At 41.8% G+C, this 22213-nt stretch overlaps 1 protein-coding gene across 1 annotated transcript in view; it reads left to right on the top strand.

Moving 5' to 3' along the window:
* The window catches only part of PRKCA (protein kinase C alpha), a 145567-nt gene extending 124035 nt beyond the window's left edge, over window positions 1–21532 (top strand). Inside the window, exons 9-17 of the mRNA XM_066565870.1 lie at window positions 98–241; window positions 1532–1705; window positions 2737–2828; window positions 4388–4450; window positions 5090–5228; window positions 11161–11241; window positions 12608–12715; window positions 15122–15262; window positions 19683–21532. Coding sequence (XP_066421967.1) covers window positions 98–241; window positions 1532–1705; window positions 2737–2828; window positions 4388–4450; window positions 5090–5228; window positions 11161–11241; window positions 12608–12715; window positions 15122–15262; window positions 19683–19847 — 1107 coding nt within the window. The 3' untranslated portion in view covers window positions 19848–21532. The remainder of the gene's footprint in view (window positions 1–97; window positions 242–1531; window positions 1706–2736; window positions 2829–4387; window positions 4451–5089; window positions 5229–11160; window positions 11242–12607; window positions 12716–15121; window positions 15263–19682) is intronic.
* Window positions 21533–22213: the final 681 nt, after the last annotated feature.

Raw genomic sequence — 22213 nt, forward strand, 5'->3', positions numbered from 1 at the left:
AGCTCTAACTTCCACCCAGAGATCCCTTCTGCCAGGAAATGGGCAGTTCTTCTCACTTTGCTGTTTTTGTGTGTGTACATGTGTGTATGTTCTTCAGAAAGCCAAACTTGGGCCAGCTGGTAACAAAGTCATTACTTCAACAGAAGACAAGAACTCAAGTGTGCCATCCAACAATCTGGACAGGGTGAAGCTGACAGATTTCAACTTCCTCATGGTTCTTGGAAAGGGGAGCTTTGGGAAGGTAGGAATTCTTCAGAGTTAATCCATTCACATTCCTTTATTCTTTTTTTTTTTAGCTCGAGGAAGAATGACTAAACAGCTCTCTAAGAAAAAAGATCCAGAGTCAAAAGTGCATTTTTGAGGAAGGAATTTTTGATTTCTTAACAGGAGTAGGGTTATTCACCCTAAGGCTTAGCAGACTTTAGTCCTGATTGGGATATTGAAAAAATAAAAATAAATTTAAAAACTCAGATTGTTGGGCAAGATGCAAACTCGTGGCTGACTTTCAGATCCTCACTTCTTGGCAATTTCAAGGAAATTAGGTCTGCTTTTCTGGCTTTAACACCTGGGTCACTCTGCCAGTTCTGGAAGTCACCAACATTGGTAAGGGTGAATATTGGAAAAAACCAGGAATAGTGTGTATATGTATTAGAAATCCAATAGTTGAGAGAACAGACTGCTATTTTCCTGCCTGTTTGAACAAAACTCAGGTGATGAAGTGCCCTTTGCTGAAGAAGTCTCCTGGGACTTAACATTTTATCAGCCCTTCAGCAACGAGCCCACAGCCAACCAGTGGGTTTGGGCACAGGCTGTCTGAACTGTACAAGGATCGTGACTTTGGAGTTCTGATCAAATTTGTCTGTACAAATTAAAGGAAAAGCTGGCTTGCCATCTCTCTAAATCTTCAGGCATCTGAGTGACCTTCCCTCCCTGGCCTGGGGTATCAGTTTCTCGAGGTCAGGATTGAAGGCACTTGAGATGGTCGTTGATGTTCAGACTCGAGTGTTTATTATTTCTTATCAGTAGAACAGTCTCACAACCATGAGTTGGGCAGCTTTTCCTTAGCAAGGCACAAAATGGCCAACAGTCTCTTGGTACAAGGGCTTTTAAGACTAAACTCTCCAATTAAGAACTGACTCCTGGATTATTTTCCCTTTTAACCCAATAACTGATCACTCGAAGCCCCCAACGCAGACTTTTCTGCACAATTACAAAACATCACCCAAACCCATGAAAAAGAAGGAAGAAGGTAAAGAAGAGCAACCTGCCTCCACCCTAAAACCTCCATCTTGCTTCATATTTATTTCTATATTCTAAAATCCCACAGCTTTCCACCCTGTGATATTACACACTTCTAGCCAACTATACACCCTTAATCCCAGTACTCTCAATCAATTTTGGAAGCCTTCTTCACAGCCTCAGGTCAAATGCAGTGTTCTCTTGTGGGTCTGTGCCTTTAAGCACAGAAAGTTTAAAATTCACAGCATCCAGCACTGGGGGATTTTCACTCTGCTGTTTCTCTGCCCTGCAGGTGATGCTGGCAGACAGGAAGGGCACAGAGGAGCTCTATGCAATCAAAATCCTGAAAAAAGATGTGGTGATCCAGGATGATGATGTGGAGTGCACCATGGTGGAGAAACGAGTCCTGGCACTGCAAGATAAGCCCCCGTTCCTGACCCAGCTCCACTCTTGTTTCCAGACAGTTGTACGTGAGCTCTGATTTTCTTGCCACCCTGATGTTTCCCAGGCTGCTGGTCATGGATTTTATCACTCCAGTAAAATTTATTATCATCCAACCCACGTATGGTAGCCTCTGCCCGTAGAAAATGGTGAAGAAATCTCACGTGTAAATACTCCTTGTGTCTTAAATATAAAAAACAGTTTTAAAGATTTTCCTTCATGAAGTTATTGGAGCAGGCCAGCATGACTAAATGTGTCTGCTTTGCTAAGTCAGAGCCTCAAGCCCAGATTCCCAAAGGTTCACAAATACTTTTAAAGTAAAGACTTGAAAAGTCTTAATGGCTGTTATTATATTGTGGGGTTATTAGTCATGAATCAGTGTTGGTGGATTTAATTTCATTTTCTGTCACTTCTTGGTGACACTGAGGGGCCTTTTTTTCTTCTTTCCTTATAAATATGTGCAGTGGATATTTGCCCATCACATTGCAGAACATCTCCCAGTGACACATTTGAGGTTTGATCTGATGGCCCAGTGTCACTGTGCCAGCCTCTTGGATGACATGGAATTATGGAATTACTGAGGCTGGGAAAGTCCTCCAAGGTCACTAGGTCCAACCATCAGCCCACATTCCCCATGAAACCACGTCCTCAAGTGCCTCATCCACACCATCTTCCAAAGGAAAACTTCTTAGCAGCAATTAAAAATGGCCTCAAAGCAATCTGGAATTTTTTACCATCTTGGATTTTTTTTTTCATTTATTTTTAGAGACAGATTTTTCAGACTGAGCTATATTTGTATAATTCTTGAAACCGTCGGAGACAAATAATCTGTAAAAGCATGGCACTAAAATTGGCAAAACTAGACAGATCTCATCAATCATTTACTCTTGAAGGTTGTACAAAACATTCCATTTCCTGATCTATAATTTTTTCCCTAATAATCCTAAAAGCTTTTTAATAACATGCTAGTGACTTTTTTTTTTCTTGTTGGCTGATCAGTGAATATCTAATCCTGTCTCTAATCTATTTCTGTGCCTCTTTAATACTTTGTCCTAGGACCGGCTGTATTTTGTGATGGAGTATGTCAATGGTGGGGATCTCATGTATCACATCCAGCAAGTAGGAAAATTTAAGGAGCCACAAGCAGTGTGAGTGTTGATGTATTTGAATCATACCATCATCTTGATGTTACACTCTAGGAGGATTTGGTTTCTTCTGCTTCCCAGGCTCAGGATGAAACTCAGTCTGGCCTTTGTTTGTTTTTAAGGCCCAAAATCTGAAGTTTGTGTTTAAAGTGTTGTTTGAACACATAGACCAAAGGTAGCTGTGTATTTATTCAAAAACACAGCACAAACAAAGCCAGGAGAGGCTTCTTGAAAAGTGACAAGAATTTAAACAGGGCAGCAGGAAATTAAAGATGTTACTTCATATTCTGATGTTGTTTTTAAAAGCAAATACTAAAAAAAACAGTGAGTAGAACACTTAAGTCTGAATTAGTGTCACAGAGAAAGGCAGTACAAATAGACTCAGCTCTGTGATCTAAATTAGAGTTTATACAAGATAAATTCAATGTATAGCTTGTAAGAATTTCTGTGATATATTTGTGAGGAATTAATAAGAATTAGGAGTTGTTTATCTGCATGATTCTTTTCAGGTAATTGTACATCTGGCACATGAGTAAGCCACTGAAAATTATCTGTAGCATATTTAAGAGTGAATAGATCCATCAATACCATTTTAGCCATCCTTATAATACCTCATCACCACTTGTTAGTGTTTCATAAATCATTTACTAATCAAACTTCAAAATCAAGGGTGACCAACTGCTTTAAGCATTCAGTTAAAATAATTTCTCATTTTGATTTAAGCAATCAGGGCTTGTTTAAACGAGAGGCCTTCTAAATAGAAGTGTTTCAGATGCAGACAAACATTTTAACAGCTCACAGAATCAAACTGAGATGGTGTCAGATCATCCTTGACTCCAGCTAATGCAACTTGCCAACACTTGGCAAAATCTGTGGTGCTTCATGACAGCTTTTGCCTGTGCTGCATCTTCACACGTGTTCACAAACACCTCTGATGGAGTGTTGCAGAGCTCAGTTGCTTCCTCTCCCTTGTGCTGAGCCTAAAAATTAATCTCATTTTTAAATAATCCTCTCGCTCGTAATTTGCACAGTTCCACAGCAACCAGCTTCGAACAGGCACCAGTATTCCATACCTCTTAACTGCATTCAGCAATTATATTTTATATGGTAATCATTTTAATTAGCTTCGTGTAATTAATCCATTAACAGGCTGTATAAAGGAACACTATTTCTGCAAATTATTTCATGCCATGTGAATTGCAATGTACATTGAGCTGCATCCTGAATTCATCAATCTGTGATTAGAGATGAGGACCTTTGCAGCAGAGTTAGTGCAAAAAAAGCTGTGCTCCAGCTGCACTGGTTTTTGTGGTCCAGGGAGCCATTTTCCATTTTTTTTTAGATTGTGCATTATTTTATCATCAAATACTTAAAATGTATCTGTTAAGGTCCAGCTGAAGTGAAATGTCTTTCATGTCACCTGTATATATACAATATAAATCACATAGTTCATATGCTACAATATTGTCATCCTTTATACCATGATTCATTTGCAATTTATTTTGCCAGAAGAAAATCAGGAGGCAATAAGAAATCTGTTGAATTTTTCTCCCCCCACACAGGTTCTATGCAGCTGAGATCTCAATTGGGTTATTCTTTCTCCATAACAGAGGGATTATTTATAGGTGAGTGTGATCTGACATAAGTAATATCTGAACTATTTTTAAAATCCCCAAATGATCAGTTTCTTTAACACTTCAGTGTATTTTTAAAACAGAAAGCCATCAGTGTAGAGCTCTTTTTGTTGTGTTGCTGCTGGTGAGGTGGAAACCCAAGCCCTTTTTCACCTGACCTTTCTGACACCTCTGCTCTGCCCCACTCAAATAAAACCTCTTGCAAATGGTAAACTCTATGTTCTGTATTTCTGGGTGATGTTTAACAATATTACACATCCAAAAGTCTCAGATGAGGGATCAGGCACAGCCACCTCTTCATTCCTTGTGCAGCCCAGAGCAGCTGTGGCTGCCCCTGGATCCCTGGGATGGCCAAGGCCAGGCTGGACAGGGCTGGGAGCAGCCTGGGACAGTGGAAGTGTCCCTGCTGTGGCAGCAGGAGGCACTGGATGGGCTTTGAGGTCACTTCCAACCCATTCCAGGATTTTAAGGCCGTTCTCAGATGTCTGCCCAGCTCCCTCCAGGCTGAGCCAGCCCCACGTGTGCACCCTGAACCTCCACTCCCAAAGAGCTGCAAATATTCCTAATTCAGAATAAGCTCACCCCAGCTGATCCCAAACATTAACCTTAAATTACTGTGATTCTCCTCAGAGATCTGAAATTAGATAATGTGATGTTGGATTCAGAAGGACACATTAAGATTGCTGATTTTGGAATGTGCAAGGAGCACATGTTGGATGGAGTAACAACCAGGACCTTCTGTGGCACTCCAGACTACATTGCACCTGAGGTAAACACTCACCCTTTCAAGAACCTTTTAGTCCCTTAAAGGAAATTGTCTCTCCACATTTTATACCACTGGGTTTGGATGGCTCTTACACCATGGATGGCACCATTTAACTTCTGCAGGTATATTGGGTATATTTGTGAATTAATGCAATGTAACCAAATAAGACTATTCACTATTTTAAGAAATACCTAGTTAATTGAAAAACTAACTTTTTGTGAGATAAGATTTTGCTCATTTCACCAAAAAACTTAAAAAAAAACCAAACAGGCTCACCAACTTCTGATCTTAAATTTGTAGCCTGGAAATATTATTATACTAAACTTTGCAGTTTGTGAAGTTATACAAACATAGGTGTTGCTGAGATCAGTAAATATTTCACTGGGAGCAAACAATGCTGCTTTAATCCACTCCTCCATAGGTTCACCCAGCTGCCAGCACAACTTTATTTAAAGGATTATTTGGCATTTTCAGGAAAACACAAATCATTCACTGGTTTTTGGGAAAGGACTCATGAGGTCTTGAAGCTTCTTGCTGACCTCTCTGTAGAAGCACTGTGGTCTCCTCCAGCCATGTCCTGCAAGCTGCCACAAGTTGCTGCTCCTCGTCTCAGGAGAGCTCCTGTCATTGAAATCCTCTTCCAAAAGCTGAAAGATCCAGCCTTGAATGGAGTTGTTGTAATAAATCCATAATTTGCCTTGAGTTTTCCGTGACTTGGCCATACTGTGCAGCTTTCAAGCCACTGAAAATGACATTGAAGCCTGAACCAACTGCAGTGGGTCTGAAATGAAAATATGATCATGAGAAGCCCAGTTGTGCTTTAAGGCACTGGCATAAATATGAGCTTAGAGTTAAGTCTGGGTATGATTTGTATTTCAGTAGTTGAGGTCTAAAGAATTGAAAACAAGCACATGTGGTGATTTGGATATAATTCAAATATATGAATATTAAAATCTGGTCTTTGTGCATACTGAGCTTTCAGGAGTCTTGATTTGTTTGGCAGCAGATTTGATGCAAGAGGCTGGATCTTGATCCAAGAGACTCAGTTGTTCACTGGCTACTGAGCAAGAGGCAGCTCTGGCTGGAGCATTTCGGGCTGTAATTGAATGTTTGTTGGAATAGGGGAGATTTATACACAGACAAGTAAATTAGTGTCTAAGGTGAATTTTGTCATCTCTGAAATTGGAATGAAAAATAGTTTGTTTTTTTCCCGGTTGCTAATTCATGCTTTTCAGCATGAAATGTTGTGTATTCTACACCCTTGTTTTTTTCCCATTTGCTGTTGCTTGCAGCAGGATATCAGAACAGCCAGAATAGTATTTCATTTTCTTCTGTCAAAACATAAATGAAGCCAATATTACAAATTAAAGTGTCCTTTCTGTGGCAATTGTCTTGTGCCAGTTAATGCCAAAGAACATTTTGTCAATACCAGAATGCTCAGTGTGGCTCAATGCTGGAGCAAATTATTTTACTTTATTTGGAAATTTCATATAAGGAAATAAGCCTTTTACCAAAACATCCAGTAAGTGAGAGGAAATTAGTCTGTTATCTTAAAAACAGATTTGCTTTTATTTTGTTTAATTGGCTGATTTTCTTTTGTCTCTGAGGACATTATTGTGACTGACAGTTTGATGACTAGTTCTGTGATGAACTTCAAAGGAAGGTTCCTGTTTCACTTGCAGGGGTGTTTCAGCCCATGTTTCCATGGGCTAAAATTTTGAAATTTCTAATAGATTTTAATGAGAATTCATTTGCACTGTCACATCCCTGCTGGGTAGAGATAAAGGAGCTAAATCTAAATAAACTCTTGAAGGTATCTGGAGTAGAATCCTGTGAGTGGGCTGCACTCCAGCCTGGAGAATGAGCTCTTTTCAGCAGCATTTGGGGAAGAATGTGGTGACTCCTGTGGGGCCTGAGGGAGCCCACGCTGCCCTGCAGGACCTGCCCACAGATGGATCAGAGAACACACAGCTGCCAGGACCCTGCAGGGACAGCTCAGCTGGTGTCCCCTGTCCCAGCTCTGCATGGAAAAGCAGAGCAATGCAGTGCTGCCTTCAGCAAAGTGAACCCCCCAATTTGGTGTGCTGCAAAATAATGTTTTCCCTTTCCTCTGAGTGGGAAAGTTGCCACTTGCTGTTACCTGGGTGTATAATGGGCTGGAATTATTGCTAATTTTCTTGTGCTGTGCAATTTGAGGAGTGTGCAGAGGTTAAACTGGTGGGATCCCAGGTCTGACAGCTTCTCTCAGGCAGAAAGTGGTTATCTTGTACAGAGTATTTCCTGATGTGCTGAACTTAAATATTTATGGTCAGAGTGGTAAAATAGCTGTGAAATCAATGAGTACTTTGTGTTTCCTTGACCAGTCAAGTGAGACAGGAGGAGATGGATGTCAGGAGGATTAGGGGGAAGGGATTCTGCCAGCACAGAACCCCACCATCAGCATCCCTGCAGCAGCCACAGTGCTGATTCTGAATTTCAGAGGAATTCAAATTACAAACTCCATTTCCCTTCTCTTCCATCTCACAGCCTCAAAACCTTTAGTTCCAACCCTGAATTTGCCAGGATTGTGGGAGGCAAATAGGTATTACAGAGGTTTGGAAAGTGCATTTGACTGTTTCTTGTGATAGTAATATTTATTTCTTTAATAACTGAGTTTTAACTTTTCCAGCAGACATCATATATGCTCACAAAAGATTTCCTCTTGCCTCTGGGATATAATCTTTTCATCCCAACTGGCTACTAGCTGCAATGATCTAAACATTCCTACAAATTGCTGATATTAATCTCTGTGTCCTGCTCTTAACTGTGCCTTCCTTGGAGGCAAAATAGAGAAAAAAAAGGAAAAAAGCAACCCCTTCTGCCAATTTTGCTTGATGAGAGAAATTCCTGTGCTCTTTCTGAGTGCTCAAATGCACAGAACCTGGAAAGGCAGAAGCTCTTAATGCATGGCAATAGATGGGTAAAATGGGACATTTGAAATGCAAAAGGACATGAAAAAGGCAATCATTTAAAGTAATGATGGAGAAGGAGGGAAGAGAATGATCCCATCAACTTTCCACTTCTGCCTGGCCAGTGAAAATCAGAAATAATAGATAGAGGAGGGTGCAGTTCTTCATCTCTAGGGACAGGAGCTCCCTCACTGCTCTGGGTGTGCTCTGCACACCGTGGTGAGACAGGACAGGTTCACCTCATACCCCAGCTGCTCCATCAGACACCAGAATTTGTCCATGCAGGTAGAACAGAATGACTTTGGCAGCTGCTGCAAGGCAGGCAGGGGTGGCTCTGAGTGCAGCAGCTGGGAGGTGGCACTCGATGAATTCTGGGTGATGAGGAGGGAGCTACTGAAAACACAACATTTAGAACTTGCTGACTTCACACCAATGCATGTTTGAGTGTACATTGAAGGCTCATCTGCTTCCTCCCACATGTAAATCCTCCCTTGAAGTGAGCATTCTTCCCTCTGGCTTGCACTTCCCAGTTGGTGCTGGGAGCAGCTCCCAGTCCAAGGAGCTCATCCATGGCTTCCACACGTGGCAAAGGGCTGGTCTGGCTTTCCCTGAGCCACAGCCTCCCCAGGACCCAGCTGCTGATTCAAACTGGGGGTATTGAGATGGGATTAAAGGGAGCAAACTCCCCATGCAGCAGACTGTGACAGCAGCACCTTTTCTACATGGAGATAATTCAGTGGAAAAGGTGGTGTCACTGCATTTGCAGTGGGACTCTTGCAGCCCTGGTGGTTGTATTTGTGTTTGTGTCTCAATTCCCACTCTTCCATCCAGGCCAGGGAGGTGTGTGCCAGCTCAGAGGGGCACTGCTCTGCTCAAACAGCAGAAAAACTGTGTGATTTTGAGCATCCATTGGAGCTTTTTTCATGTTAATTCTGCCTCTCCTGATTCTGTTTGATATTTTCTCCAGATAGAGAAAGGCAGATTTCGTAGGGGAGGTTGCAGTTCCTGATGGGAATGCTGTTTGGAGAAGAATCCAGCCTTGACTCACCCCTTGCTGGATAAAAATCAGCATTGTTGGGTGCTCTGGTACAGCTTTCACTGTAGGACATGGCATTGCAGCATTTAAGTCATTTCCTCCTCTCAGCAATCCCATCAAACTCCTTCACACCAGGGACAGAAGTTGAGCTGTGGGCTCCTGAACAGACCTGGCTGCCAGGTACAGAACCTTGGCAGCGTGGCAGCATTCTCTTTCTCACTGCTGTGGATCCATTTTTGCTCATTTGCTAATTGGAAGAAGCTGTTCCTCCCAAAACCACATACCTGGACTGCACTTGTTGTACAAAATGTTCTGCCCTTGCAAAACAATGACCTGAAAAATATCCCCTTTCTATATACAATATTCTGTTCCATAAGGCTGGAAGCCATTGTCAGAGAAGGACTGAGGATGAAATGTTTTGTCATTTTCTGTGTGTAAAGGCCAGTGTTTTTCCTGGATGAAACTTTGAAAGTGTTTGGTGTTTCAAAAGGCAATATTGATTTAATAAATCAAAAGGCAGGAACTTACTGGTGATGGAAATGAAGGGGGAGTAACCAAGTATGTCACTATAAGATGAAATGAATGTCCCAAATATTTTTTAAGCCTATATTACTGCTAAGAGACAAATAATATGGACTGCCTTTATGTAGGGTCTTCCAGATGAGAATCTTGTTATTATCTCTGCTTGTCTAATACATTCCAAAGCACAATTGATTTTGAAATCCTTGGGTTAGAAATATTGCAGTAATTTTTAAATTATGTGCTGCTGTATCTCAAGCAAGGACATATATCCACACAGAGACCATAATTTTCTTTAGTAGCCAGGCAGTCCTGCTTTATTGCACTGGTGACTCACTATTTTCCTGAGCAACTACAGAACCTGGCAGTTCAACTTCTCTTTCAGACTACTAAAAAATTTAGGATGTGTGATGTGTACTTGACTGGGCAATTTATTTCACAAAGAATAAAAACACGAGCAAACAGGAGAATGAAATGCAAGCCCCTCTGGAGCTGTGACTGCCTCAGCTCCCTGCTCATTCCAGAGCAGAGGGAGAGAGGTTGGAGTCAAAGGCTCTGATGCTGTTTCAGTGGGGATGGGCAGGGACTGGGCTGTCCTCCATCCCTTCCCAATTCACAGAGTCCCTTCACAGTTGTTTAGAAAGATCTGAGGAGCACCTGCACCTCCAAACTCCTCCACAGCATCACCAAATGCTGCTCTTAAATCAACGACCTCTGATCTCTGAGGAGGCCCTGATTAAAGAGGATGACGCAGGGGGTGACCTGGGTGCTGCTGGCACTTGCAGCCTTTCCCTGTGTCACAACTCAATTTGTACTGCTCTGTGAGTCACATGTGAACCCAGAGCATGGAAAATATTTGACATTTCCATTTGTCTGAACAGCAGAACCCCCTTTCTTTTTGGTATAGCTGCTGTTTTGTCCTGAGTATCACAATCATGCAACTTGGGAAAACTTAACTGAGGTTTTTTGAGGTTTGCTCTTTTCCTAAGTTTTGATTCCTTTTACAGCAGAACAAAAATACAAATATTGAAAATAAATTATTGAAATTATTTAATTATTGATAGTCCATAAGTTAAGTAAGCCTCATGATTTCAGACTTTGACACAAACAGTTGGGATAATGGTTTTGCCTTGTCTCCTGCATTGTGCTGCCATGCTTCCTCCTTTGGCCTCAAGTGCACATCCCAGGAAGTCTCTGAGCTGTATTTTCCAAGATATCAGGGTACCCAAGGGTGTGGGTGGGTTTAGCCTAACACTTGCAAAACAATCCAACTCCCACTGAAACCCGTGATTAGCTGGAGTGAGGATTACAGGATTGTCTTTCTGGCCTTTTTCAAGGAAATCTGTCCTTCTCTGCATGTCACACATGTACCTAATGCTGGGGTGAGTTAACACAGGGGTTTTTCCTTTGCTTTTTTTTTGTGATTATGCAGATTATTGCTTACCAGCCCTATGGGAAGTCTGTGGATTGGTGGGCATATGGTGTGCTGCTCTATGAGATGTTGGCTGGCCAGGTAAGATTCCCCCTGCCGTGCTCTGTGACCTCCTCCTGCCCTCCAAGGCTGCTCTGTTTCAAGGCTCCCTAAAGCTTTAGACCATTACAGGATAGGATTGAAGCCTTTCATTCTGCTGTTATCTCCTTGTACTCTTGACTGACTCAACTGAGAATGTATTTAGGCTTTAAGCTCTTTATGTTGCACCCACATAATCAAGCTCAGCCTTTGAATACAGCTCCTTTGTACTGCAATAATGTTATAAATAGGCATCTTCAGAATTGAAAGGGAGACACTTGAGCAGGAAAATGCATGTCAAGTGGAAGAAATACCATTTAGGAGTTTGAAACCACAGGGAAGCATAATAAGAGTGTGTATAAGCTCTGCATTGCAGTTAAGTCCCAAGAATACAGTTTTTGTACAGTATGTCCTGGGGGTAAAATATGGGTCTGAGCACTTGGAAATGTGCTCAGTTACAGACCCCTCATTCTGCACAGTTAATGAGAGGCTGCTCTGAGTCACTGGGGTGGGGAAGCAGCCCTGTGCTGCAAGAAATGGCAGAAAAGCACCAGCCTGAAGGAGTTCTCTTAGTCTTGAGTCGAAAAAGATCCCTGCAATTGGCTTTCAGGGAGTGTTAGGTAAAGGCAGGCATTTTCCTAGCTTAAAACATACACTTGTAAGAAATGCCTGTAAGAGTTTCTCTGCAAAATTCCAGTGAACATTTTAAAAGTTTTAGTGTGTAGCAACTGCAGCTGCTAACATTTGCAGGCTGAATTGCAAATATTGTTCATCTGAATGCTTTGTGGGAAAGGAGATTTATCATTAGCTGGGCTTGCACAGGGCCCATATCCTGGGGATTTATCCATGGGCACTTCCCCACCCCTGTATTTTAAAATATAGTGCAGCCCTTTCTTGTGATAGTCTCAGCAGCAGAATCCACAGCCAGGACATAAAACAAAGTGGAGTCCAACTGGAATGAAGTGAGGAATGGATATACCTTAGCACAAGGTGATTGAAAGTTATTCTCCAGACTTCACCCTTTGAAGTATTTTGCCTGTCTGGTGCACAGTAGCTTTAAAAATGGATTAAAGCTGATGACAAAGATAATCCTGCACACATTTCATTAACCTGGCTGCCATTCTTGGGACAGAAATGGGCATTTCTCCTTGATTTTAATCTGAGACTGTCAAACACTAAGCTTCTGGGTCAGCAGATATCCAGGCTGCAGATTGCTGTGGGTTTGGGGGATGTTCCTGGACCAGGAGCATTGCTGTATATGGATGTTTTTGGGCATGGTGTTGTCATGCCATTTCATAAAAAGTGGAGAATTTAAAAGCACAAAAAGGAAAACTCAGTGAGTTACTCACTTGTGATTTATTTTCAACAGCCTCCATTTGATGGGGAAGATGAAGATGAACTATTCCAGTCCATAATGGAGCATAATGTTTCCTACCCAAAGTCACTGTCCAAAGAAGCAGTCTCCATCTGCAAGGGGGTGAGATAAAATGTTATTTTTCATTAAGTTCCTTTTGGCAGTCCTTGTGAGTCACTGGGTTTGCCTGGCTCTGACACAGCACTGTAGTATTTTAAAGTGCAACTTCTGTCAGGCAGTGCTGAGCTGTGTTGTCACTTGGTGTCACTGGTAAGTGCTGGGCTCTTCCCACTGTGCCTGTTTGTTTTATGGAAAGAACAAATGTCAGAGTCAGTGGCTGCCAAATGCAGAGCAGAATTTATAAACAGGACCATGGTGTGAAGAGTCTCCCCCTGCTTTGCCTCTCAGCCCACAGCAGCACAGCCCCAGTTCTGCAGGGTGAGATTTCTCAGCTTGGCTGGAGATACTCCAGCCAGTCCTCAGCCCAGAATGCCTAATGACAGCATCAGAGCTCAGGAGTTGAGGAGAACAAATTTTAAATGTAGGTGAAGATTAGCTTATGTGAAAATCTTCAGCATAAATGCAAGGAAACCATAGCGAAATTCTGACCCAGTGGTACCTGTGTGGCCTAAAATTGCTCTTAGATACTAAATTAATTTTTTTTTTTAACTTTTGAGGAAAATAATAGATTTGTCTTCAGGGGATTAGCTTAAGAAAAAAGAATTCATTTGACTTTCCTTTGATTCCATGTGATTCTCCAGAGCACCATCAGTCTGCAGCTTTTCCAATCCACTGCTTGTAATGGGTTATTTGATGTCTGACTTACACTGATGAAATACCACTGCACTTAGTTAATTTGGTATTTACATTCTTTCTATCATTTTCAACCATTTATGAAGTATTATACACGAGCTGGATATTAGTCCATTAAAGAAAATCATCAAGGAAAAGGTGTTTGGAACAAGAAGGTAAAATGAAAGACCATGCTAATTTTGGAGCTTATCCCAGTGTAGATGTGCTGGCCAACAAAAAATAAACATGATGTATTTTTGTAAAGTACATTCAGATTGCTGCCTTGTCGTGACAATCACATATTCAAACAGCACAGCTTGAACCTGATGAAATTGCCCTGTTTTCAGCTCCCCTGTTTGCTGCTTCTGTGTGCTCGTGTCAAGGCAGGGCAGAAAGCTAAAATTACCCTGCACCTTGAGATTTTGAGCAAGTCTCTGCAATACTGACATGTTCTTCATCTGCTAAACTGACAAATTGATCTCAGGTTTCAGTGGGAGTTCTTCCTGAGCTAAGGAGTCAATATGAGAAAGTTTCTGACCCCTGCAGGCAGTGGTAGCTCAGCAGTCCCAGGACTGGGCACCATTGGGCAAGACAAACGTGCCCACTCTGCTCTTGGAATTGATTTGTCTGCTTGACTTCCATTCCACTGATTGAGAGTTTGTTGGTTTTGGTAAATGCAGCAACTTCGGAAAGAATTAAAACTACTGGAATCAATACTCTCATTTTCTTTTATCACCTACTGTTAAAGCAAGGGGTTTGGAAAAGGTAACAAAAATGGGAATGTTGCTGTTAATCTTGAAGAAGGCTGTGATTCCTGCCCAATGCAGAGCTGCTTCCCAAACCTGCTTAGAGTCACTTTTATTTTAGGTTCAAAATTGGAATCAGATCAACTCATCATTTGGAAGGAGACTAAAGTGGTACTGGGGTTTTAAGAAGATCTGTTGAGGTATCACTCCCAGCAGTACATTAATCATATATAATTTGTAAAAGAGCTTTAAAAAGTCCCCACAAAACTGGAGGTGAGGGTTTAAGGCTACATTGCACAATTCCCAGTGTACACACCAATTGGAAAATGCTGAGGAACTTGTTAATTAGGGAGCACATTCTAATTTCTAATCACACCAGGCTGGTGGATTTGGGGCTGGTTTGTTTCCCCAGGTCTGTTTAATCTCTGTAACTGGGTATGGTATTGACCAGGATGTCATTAAGAATGCAAGGGAGGAAACACAGATTAGATGTTGTCAGCTGGGTGCCAAAGAATTGGAGGCTCTGTAATGAGATGTCTTGAACAAGCCCCAGAAAAATGAAATGGGAGTGTGGGGGGGTTGTACTTCATGGAGCTTTAGTGCATTGGAATTTATGATGTTTAATTGATTGTTGAGATAGGGCAGGAGCTGTTCTGGAGATCTGTAAGACTGATCTGAGGGACTGGAGGTGGAATTCAGGAGTGAGTTGTGAGGCAGCAAGGATGGTCCTGGGCACCACCTGCACCTCCAGCAGCAACCTCTGCCCAGTGGGAAAAACTTCCCCAGTGTAGCCCCTAATTTTGCTGCTGATTTGCTGTCTCCAGTGATGAAGCAAGAAAATTCTCCAAAAAATTCATTTTAGCTTTTCAAAACAATTTTTTGAGCAGTGTTTATCTTCAGGAGAGGAGCAAGAGTATTGCAGGCAGGGAAAAGTCCCTCTCACTTTCCTTCCAGCATTAAACTGAATAGTTTGGTGTTTTCTTCCCAACAGCTGATGACTAAACATCCTGCAAAACGCCTTGGCTGTGGCCTGGAAGGTGAAAGAGACATCAGGGAACATGCTTTCTTCAGGAGAATTGACTGGGAGAAATTGGAGAACAGAGAGATTCAGCCACCTTTCAAACCTAAAGTGGTGAGTGAGGTGCCAGAGGTCCAGATGCCTCACTGTCCCATCTGGGTCACCAAAACTGATGCCTTAAGGAGCTGGAACAGAGGCTGGATGGAGTTAAGGGGAATAAAGAGGATATTTACTGAAGTGCCTTCAAAGGCCACACCCTGGCAGTACCAGAGCCACAGACATGGCTCTGCCTGGGTGGCTCCAAGATGGAAGAAAAAGGTCACAAGATCTCACATTTTTTATAAGTTTTGGTCCATTTGAATATTGGAGCTAATTGTTCAATGACTGCTCCATCCCATCCAGTCCATCCTTCTTGTTTTTCTCTCTTCAGCCCACGTTGTTTGTGCTCTTGGGCCTGAAATTTGGATCATTTGTCCTTGGTGCCCAGCTAGAGCAGGAATTGTTTTGTCTCCCTACTCTGTGCACAAAGCTCACCATCCCATAATGTGAAGCTCAGACCCACTCACTAAAGCAGCACAGAATCTGAAAAACAGAAAAAGTTCAAACCTGAGGCCTCGTTTCCCTCACGGGCTGTGGCTGCAGCCCTGCTCCCTGTGGGTGGGGTTGCTGCTGCAGATCTGGGCCATGGCGGAATTGAGGCCGTTTGATGAGGGCAGAGCTGTCTGTGAGCCTGTCTGTGTTTGGGTGGAACTTGGGGAACTTTGTGCTTGGCAAAAAAGCCTCACAATGGTTTGAGCCCTGCCTGGATGGTCGTGCACCATGTGAGGAGCTGAACACGGGGAAAATTGGCACATCCACATCAGCCACTCGAGACTGGTCATAAATGAGGTTAACAACTGTCTCCTCTGAGCAACATCCAAAGTCAGGATCTGACTGAGGGGCTTGGATTAGAGGGTGAATTTCTCCATGGTTGGTAGCCCAGCACAGGGGCTTTTATTCCCCATCCTACAGCAATGTCTGCTCAGTTTGCAAGATGAATCCCTGGTTTATTTTCCATGTTCATTACTGGTTTGCACACATGTATCTGCATTTGAGAAATCCAAGCTAGTGGAAAGATGTCCTTACCTGAGAGCTGTTTGCATAATAGAATTGGAAGAGCTTTGCTTGTTGAGCCAGAATTTCTTTCAGCATGTACTGTGCTTCATTGACAGGCAAAGAGAAGAGTTTGCACACAAGAACACAAGCTTTAAGGAACAGCTGTAAATTGTTATGTCCTAACACCGAACCTTTCTTCTGTAACCCTTTTATTTTTCAGCTGAGAATCCTGGCTGGCTTTAGCACTTCAGGTGTAGGATGACTGCTCTTACACTGATTTATTTGCCAATACAGACACACCATTATCTGTCACAAACTAATGAACAGAGGGACACCAATACCTGAATTATTCTTCACTTTTTTCATACAAATTACTTTTTTGCATTAACAGGAGTTGAAGCTGAGAAGGGTGTTTATTGCTAAAGGAAATACCTTTTTATATGGTGTGGATTTTGCAGGCAGGGAAGGGTGTAAATAAGTGAAGAACTTGTGGGTGCTGCCAGCCAACCCTTCCCCAGAGCTGGCTGAGCAAAGGGGACCTCTTAGGGCTTATTTTATTTGAGATTTTCATTGCATGCTGCTCAAGTCAAATTTAAAGCTGATCATAAAGCAGACCTACCTTCACATCTGTAAGTTCTATTAGCTCAGGAGCTGAGTGCTTAGACTCTCCTTGAAGTTCAAAGTAACACCAGCATGAAGGTGCTAAAAGCTTCAGGTGTGGTTTGGTTCCATCAGAGCTTCCTGGCAGGTCCTGGCTCCTCCCCAGAGAGCTGTGCTCTGTCTCCCTGGTTATCATGACCTGGTTTGTTTGCACAGGCTGCTATTAAAATACACCGAGGCGGATTCACACAGAGCCCGACTCTCCTGGACAAAAATAACTTAAAATCCAAGTCCAGTATTTGCATACGCTGTGCATAGCTCATTCTGATTCTATTTGTATCAGTATCATTCAGTTATAGAGTCGTTTAGGTTGGAAAAGACCTTAAAAATCATCAAGTCCCAGCCCTTATCCCAGAACTGCCAAGCCCACCACTAACCCATGTCCCTAAACACCACATTACACAAGTTTCAAATCCCTCCAGGGATGGATATTGATTTTAGAAAGCAAAAAACACACAACCCTTAGTCTGTTTGAAGATATGGGTGTATTTATAGGCTTTGTTTGGGGTGATATTTTTTGGGAAACCTTTGTAGGTACATATTCTCTGGGAAGTGCTTTCCTGCAGGAATAATCCTGCTGCTTCCACAGTCCTTACTCGAACACAGAGCTGCAGATTTTGGTCAGCAGTTGGGTGCTGTAAATAACATGTTCCCCTCCAGATTGACATTTCACAGGTTATAGGCATAGACTGATTATTTGGCAAGGACATTTTACTCTTATTCCCAAGTTTAGGGCTTTGAGGAGTTCTGTAATTTCAGTTGTACTCTAATAATGCCTTAAGGTTCAGTGCTACTCTTTAATGTGAAGACAAAAACATTGAAGATACAAATTTATTTAAAAGTTACTCTATTTGCACCCAAAATATACCCATATTTCATGTGATTTATTTCTTAGCCTCTACTAGCCTAAGCAATGTGAGAGACCTAATGGTCTCAGGAAGTTTGGGCACAATGTCCAGCTTGTTTGAATACTTTCCATTTGCTGAAAAAAAGAAGAGGGAAAAAATTAAAAATAAAGAAAATAGCATAATTTTATTGCAGGATGATGCTTATCTGTAGAACATCTTTTTTAGCAAAAATTTCCTTTTTAGCAATAAAAAAAATTCTTTTTGTGGCTGCTCTGAGCTGGCTGTTGTGCCTCTAAGTTAATTCGATTTCATTTGGGGCTACATGCCAATAATTCAGAAGTTTTCTCCTTGTCAAAGTTGAGCTCTTTCCATTCTTGTTTTCCAGAGATTCAGTTCCAAAATGCAGAGGCTCAGTGGGCACCAGGGCATTCCATGAGTGGTGCAGAACCCACCCTGGGTGGAGAAAGCAGAGCCCCATGAGCTTTATCATGGTGCAGTGTCCCTGGGCTGGTGCTCTTCCAGGGCTGGACAAGTGTCCTCTGTGAGCAGGGCTCCAGGACCTGAGCTCAGGTCTGGAATAGGAGCCAACGTGTGCCTGAGGCAGGAGAAGTTCTTGAGAGCTGAGCTCAGGTGGCAGGGCCGGCCCAGCTCCTGCCAGGTGCTCTGTGGGAAGGTTGGAAACTCTGCCTGGGCTGTTTCCAGACCTCTCACTCTGAATGCCCTCAGTGGCCCCTCTCCAGTGCATCCTCCTACAAATGCACAGATTTGCCCGTGTTGCATTCATTCAGAAAAAAAACAATATTTCATATTGGTCTATTGTACAAGCCATATTCTGTCCTTTCCAAGTTATCCTCTTGAGTCTGAAGATAATAATGGAATTTTACCCTTCATATCCACATGCAGGGACATTAAAGGGATGGATAGAGAGGAAAGGGTGAGGCCAATGGGAAGAAACATTCACTGCCTTTATCCCACGCCAGCTTTGTCCAAAGATCTGTTACAGTAGTTTTGAAATGAGCACATTTAGCACTTCCCTCCTCACCTCTCCACAATATTCAATGCCTCCTTTACCTCAAATATTCCTTTTTTTTTTCTTGCACATAAGTTAATTTCATTCTGGTACCATCTTTCTGTTTTTTAGCATGCTTCTGATCATACTTCCCTGCTTATCAAGTCTTTTCTGCATTCCTCCAAAGGCTTCTTTCTACAAACCTGGTTTCTTTTGTTGTGCTCAGGCTGTAGCTGTATTAATCCCCTTCTTGGCTGGACTTTGCCCCAAAATGAGTCTCTTAAGAAAATAAAGGAGGAAACCTGTGATAGCAAGTTTTGGAACAAGAACCTGTCCAGGATGTGCTCCTGCCCAGCCCTCCTGCTATCATTTATGAATTTATAGGAGTTCACTGAATTTATAGGAATCTGTGAATTTCTAAATTTATAAATAAAAATAAATTTATGAATTTATAGGAATTCAGGAGTTCAGAGCCTGTTCAGTGAAGACTCAAAGCACATAAATGAATTGCATTAAGCTTTTTGCAGATTGTAAAGGAACTAGAGACTAACAGGAAAAATTTAATTTCGTACGATAAGGCTTTTAAAAAGAATGAAACAACTTGACAAAGAAAGTATCTCTTGCCAACATATGTTTATCAAAATATTTCCTTTTTCCTTTTGTATCCCAGTAATGCTGAATATTTAGGCCTCTTTATCTCGTCACCTCATGCTGATGGATGAAAACCTTTCTGACTGCTTTTTATCAGGATTCAGCTATTAAAACTTCACTGTTTGTCGGGGTTTTTTTTGTCAAAATATCTGAAAAGAAAATTTTCCCTCAACTACTCATAAGAAACATGCCTTGCATGTATCCTGACAACTCTGCTGTTGTATTGCTGACTTTTTTCAGCCTTTTTTTCTGCTTTTTTCTCTCCTTGCAGTGCGGCAAAGGGGCTGAAAACTTCGATAAGTTCTTCACACGAGGACAGCCGGTGTTGACGCCTCCAGATCAGCTGGTCATTGCCAACATAGACCAAACAGATTTTGAAGGGTTCTCTTATGTCAACCCCCAGTTTGTGCACCCCCTTGTAGAAAATGTAGCATGAAACAGCAGAACAAATCCCGCCATGGGGAGCAGGTGTAACCCTACAATTTTTAGGCTTTCGCCTCGTTGATTCCATTTGGGCCTGGAAATTGTAGGGTTAGAGGGTGGAAGATGAGGGAAGGGCCACTTAGTCAGGATTTGGGCTTTGCAGCAGCAATGTTCTCTTAACAGGAGGTAAATTAGTGTACGGTGCCCACTTTTTCTTCTAGAAGTCGCCACTGACTTGTTGAAATTACCCATGTTTTGGTACGTTCTCTATTTTGTAACTTCCCACTGTCCTTTTGCTCCCTTTTCCACTCTGTTGTGTTGGAAGCACATCTGACACGTGGTCTGAATGAGAAGCCACCTCAAGTATTCATTCCTTGGGGGTGGATGCCGGGAGGTGGGAGCTGCTCCCCGGAGACCTCAGGGGCAGCACCAGAGACTGAGCGGGGTCAGCGCCAGGGGGAGAGGCATTGCAAAAAAAGCACTGAAAGTGTTTGCAAAGTATGGCAGGGGAAAAAAAACCAGTTGGGAATGGGTGGGAGGGGGGATGAAATCAAATTAGACCCTGAGGTTTGGTGAACTGATCCTGTAAAATCCCAAATAAAAGCACTGAGGTGGTGGCCACATCTCTAGGATTTGTGCTATGAGTAGCATGTGATAAACTCGAGGGTGAAATTTTGTCTTTAATAATAATAATAATAATAATAATGATAATAGTAATAATTTTAATAATACTTTTGTGAATTTTTAATCTCCATGAGATTATTCTGTGATCCAGGGTGCCATTGTCTGTTCAGTTGGTTTCATTTACACCACTCCTCAAGTTTACTGTTAACTGGTTCTAATACCAATATTTTACTATGAAATTTATTAACCTGGAATGTAAAACAAAACTGTAATTCCTTATATCTTATTTACATGTGTTTATTTATAGTCTGCAGTGTAGGACAGTAAATTGAAGAAAGCATTATGTATACTAAATTAACAAAAAATGCAGCCCCAAGTGACTTCCTGATTTCTCCAGAATAACTCATGAAAATCAAGTGAGATTTAGTCTTAAATAATCGGTTTTAATTCAGAAAACTTTGGGCTGTAGAATAATCAAGCCTGAAAAAAGCAGCACCTAAAACTGGTTTTATTGAGAGAATGGAATTTAATACATTTTACATATGCTTCATGCAATGAATTTTGCATGTTTAGTAATAACTCTTAATAATAAGGGTTAATAATAAGCAGATCTATATTATTGACATAATCGTATCAAGTGTAAAGAGTATTATAAAAATTTTATAAAACAACTTGTGCTTTATTTGTGAAAGTTCTTGTTCTGAATGACACCATTTAGATTTAGCTAAATGTTTTCTTGCTATTGTTTTGATTTTTACTTTAGGTTTTGAATATTGTTACTGGCTTAGGGTATAATCTCTTTTTTTTAAAGTAGATATACTTTTAAATAATAATTGCTACCTGCAGGTTTTATACGAGGTTCAATTAGGCTTTCATTTCACATCTGCTTATTACTTGCAGAGAAGAAAATAGACTTTATTTGCAATGATGAACACTGTAATTAATGCAATCTTCTCCTCTCACTTAGATAAAAAATTTTGATATTTCCTCTTACTACTTACCAGAAGATATTAACTCAAATATCAGTAAATAATGTTTTGTGCATATTTTGGGTTTGTTACAGCATGTAAAATAGTACTTGGTGCATTTCCCTTTTTTTTTCCTCTCCTGCCTTGATCCCATTAGCAGCCACAGGCACTTTTTGTCTGTCAGATGTGCATGATGATGCCAGAAGCATGATGTCTCTGTTGCTGCATGCAGACTGATTACAATTTTTCCAGCATGTAAACATATTCAAAAAAGTAAGATATTTGCCATAAAATACTTCAATTTATACTAGAATATGTAATGGGGTGGGGTGGGAGGGGAGCCTACTTTCTAATCATCTTTTATGACAATAAAACATGGAACCTGTGCCAAAGATTCTGTCAGAAAGATCCAATCCTGCCAGGTGGGAGCCAGAGGGGTGGGTTGGACCTGGGGGTGCCCTGGGGGAGCTGGGCAGGGGTGAGGGAGACGTGGTTGGGTGTGAAGGGTGACAGTGTGGAGCTTCTGCCCCTGCAGGACCCTTGGGAAATGTGGCTTTGGGGCCAGGACGTGCAATTCCCACACCCCAGAAATCCAATTGTTGCCCTGTCTCAGATCCAATTGTTGCCCTGTCTCAGTCCTTTTGTACCCCCAGCTCCCACCAGGAGCATCCTGGAGTGATCAAAGCCGGACATCCCAGGGTGTGGCTCACGAGGGGCGTTGGCCAATTGACAGGAACTCAGATCATTGCCTAAACAAACGGGACTCCAAACTTCTCAGACATTTCAG

This window comes from Molothrus aeneus, chromosome 26 (assembly GCF_037042795.1).
Source record: "Molothrus aeneus isolate 106 chromosome 26, BPBGC_Maene_1.0, whole genome shotgun sequence".
NCBI classification, from domain to species: domain Eukaryota; kingdom Metazoa; phylum Chordata; class Aves; order Passeriformes; family Icteridae; genus Molothrus; species Molothrus aeneus.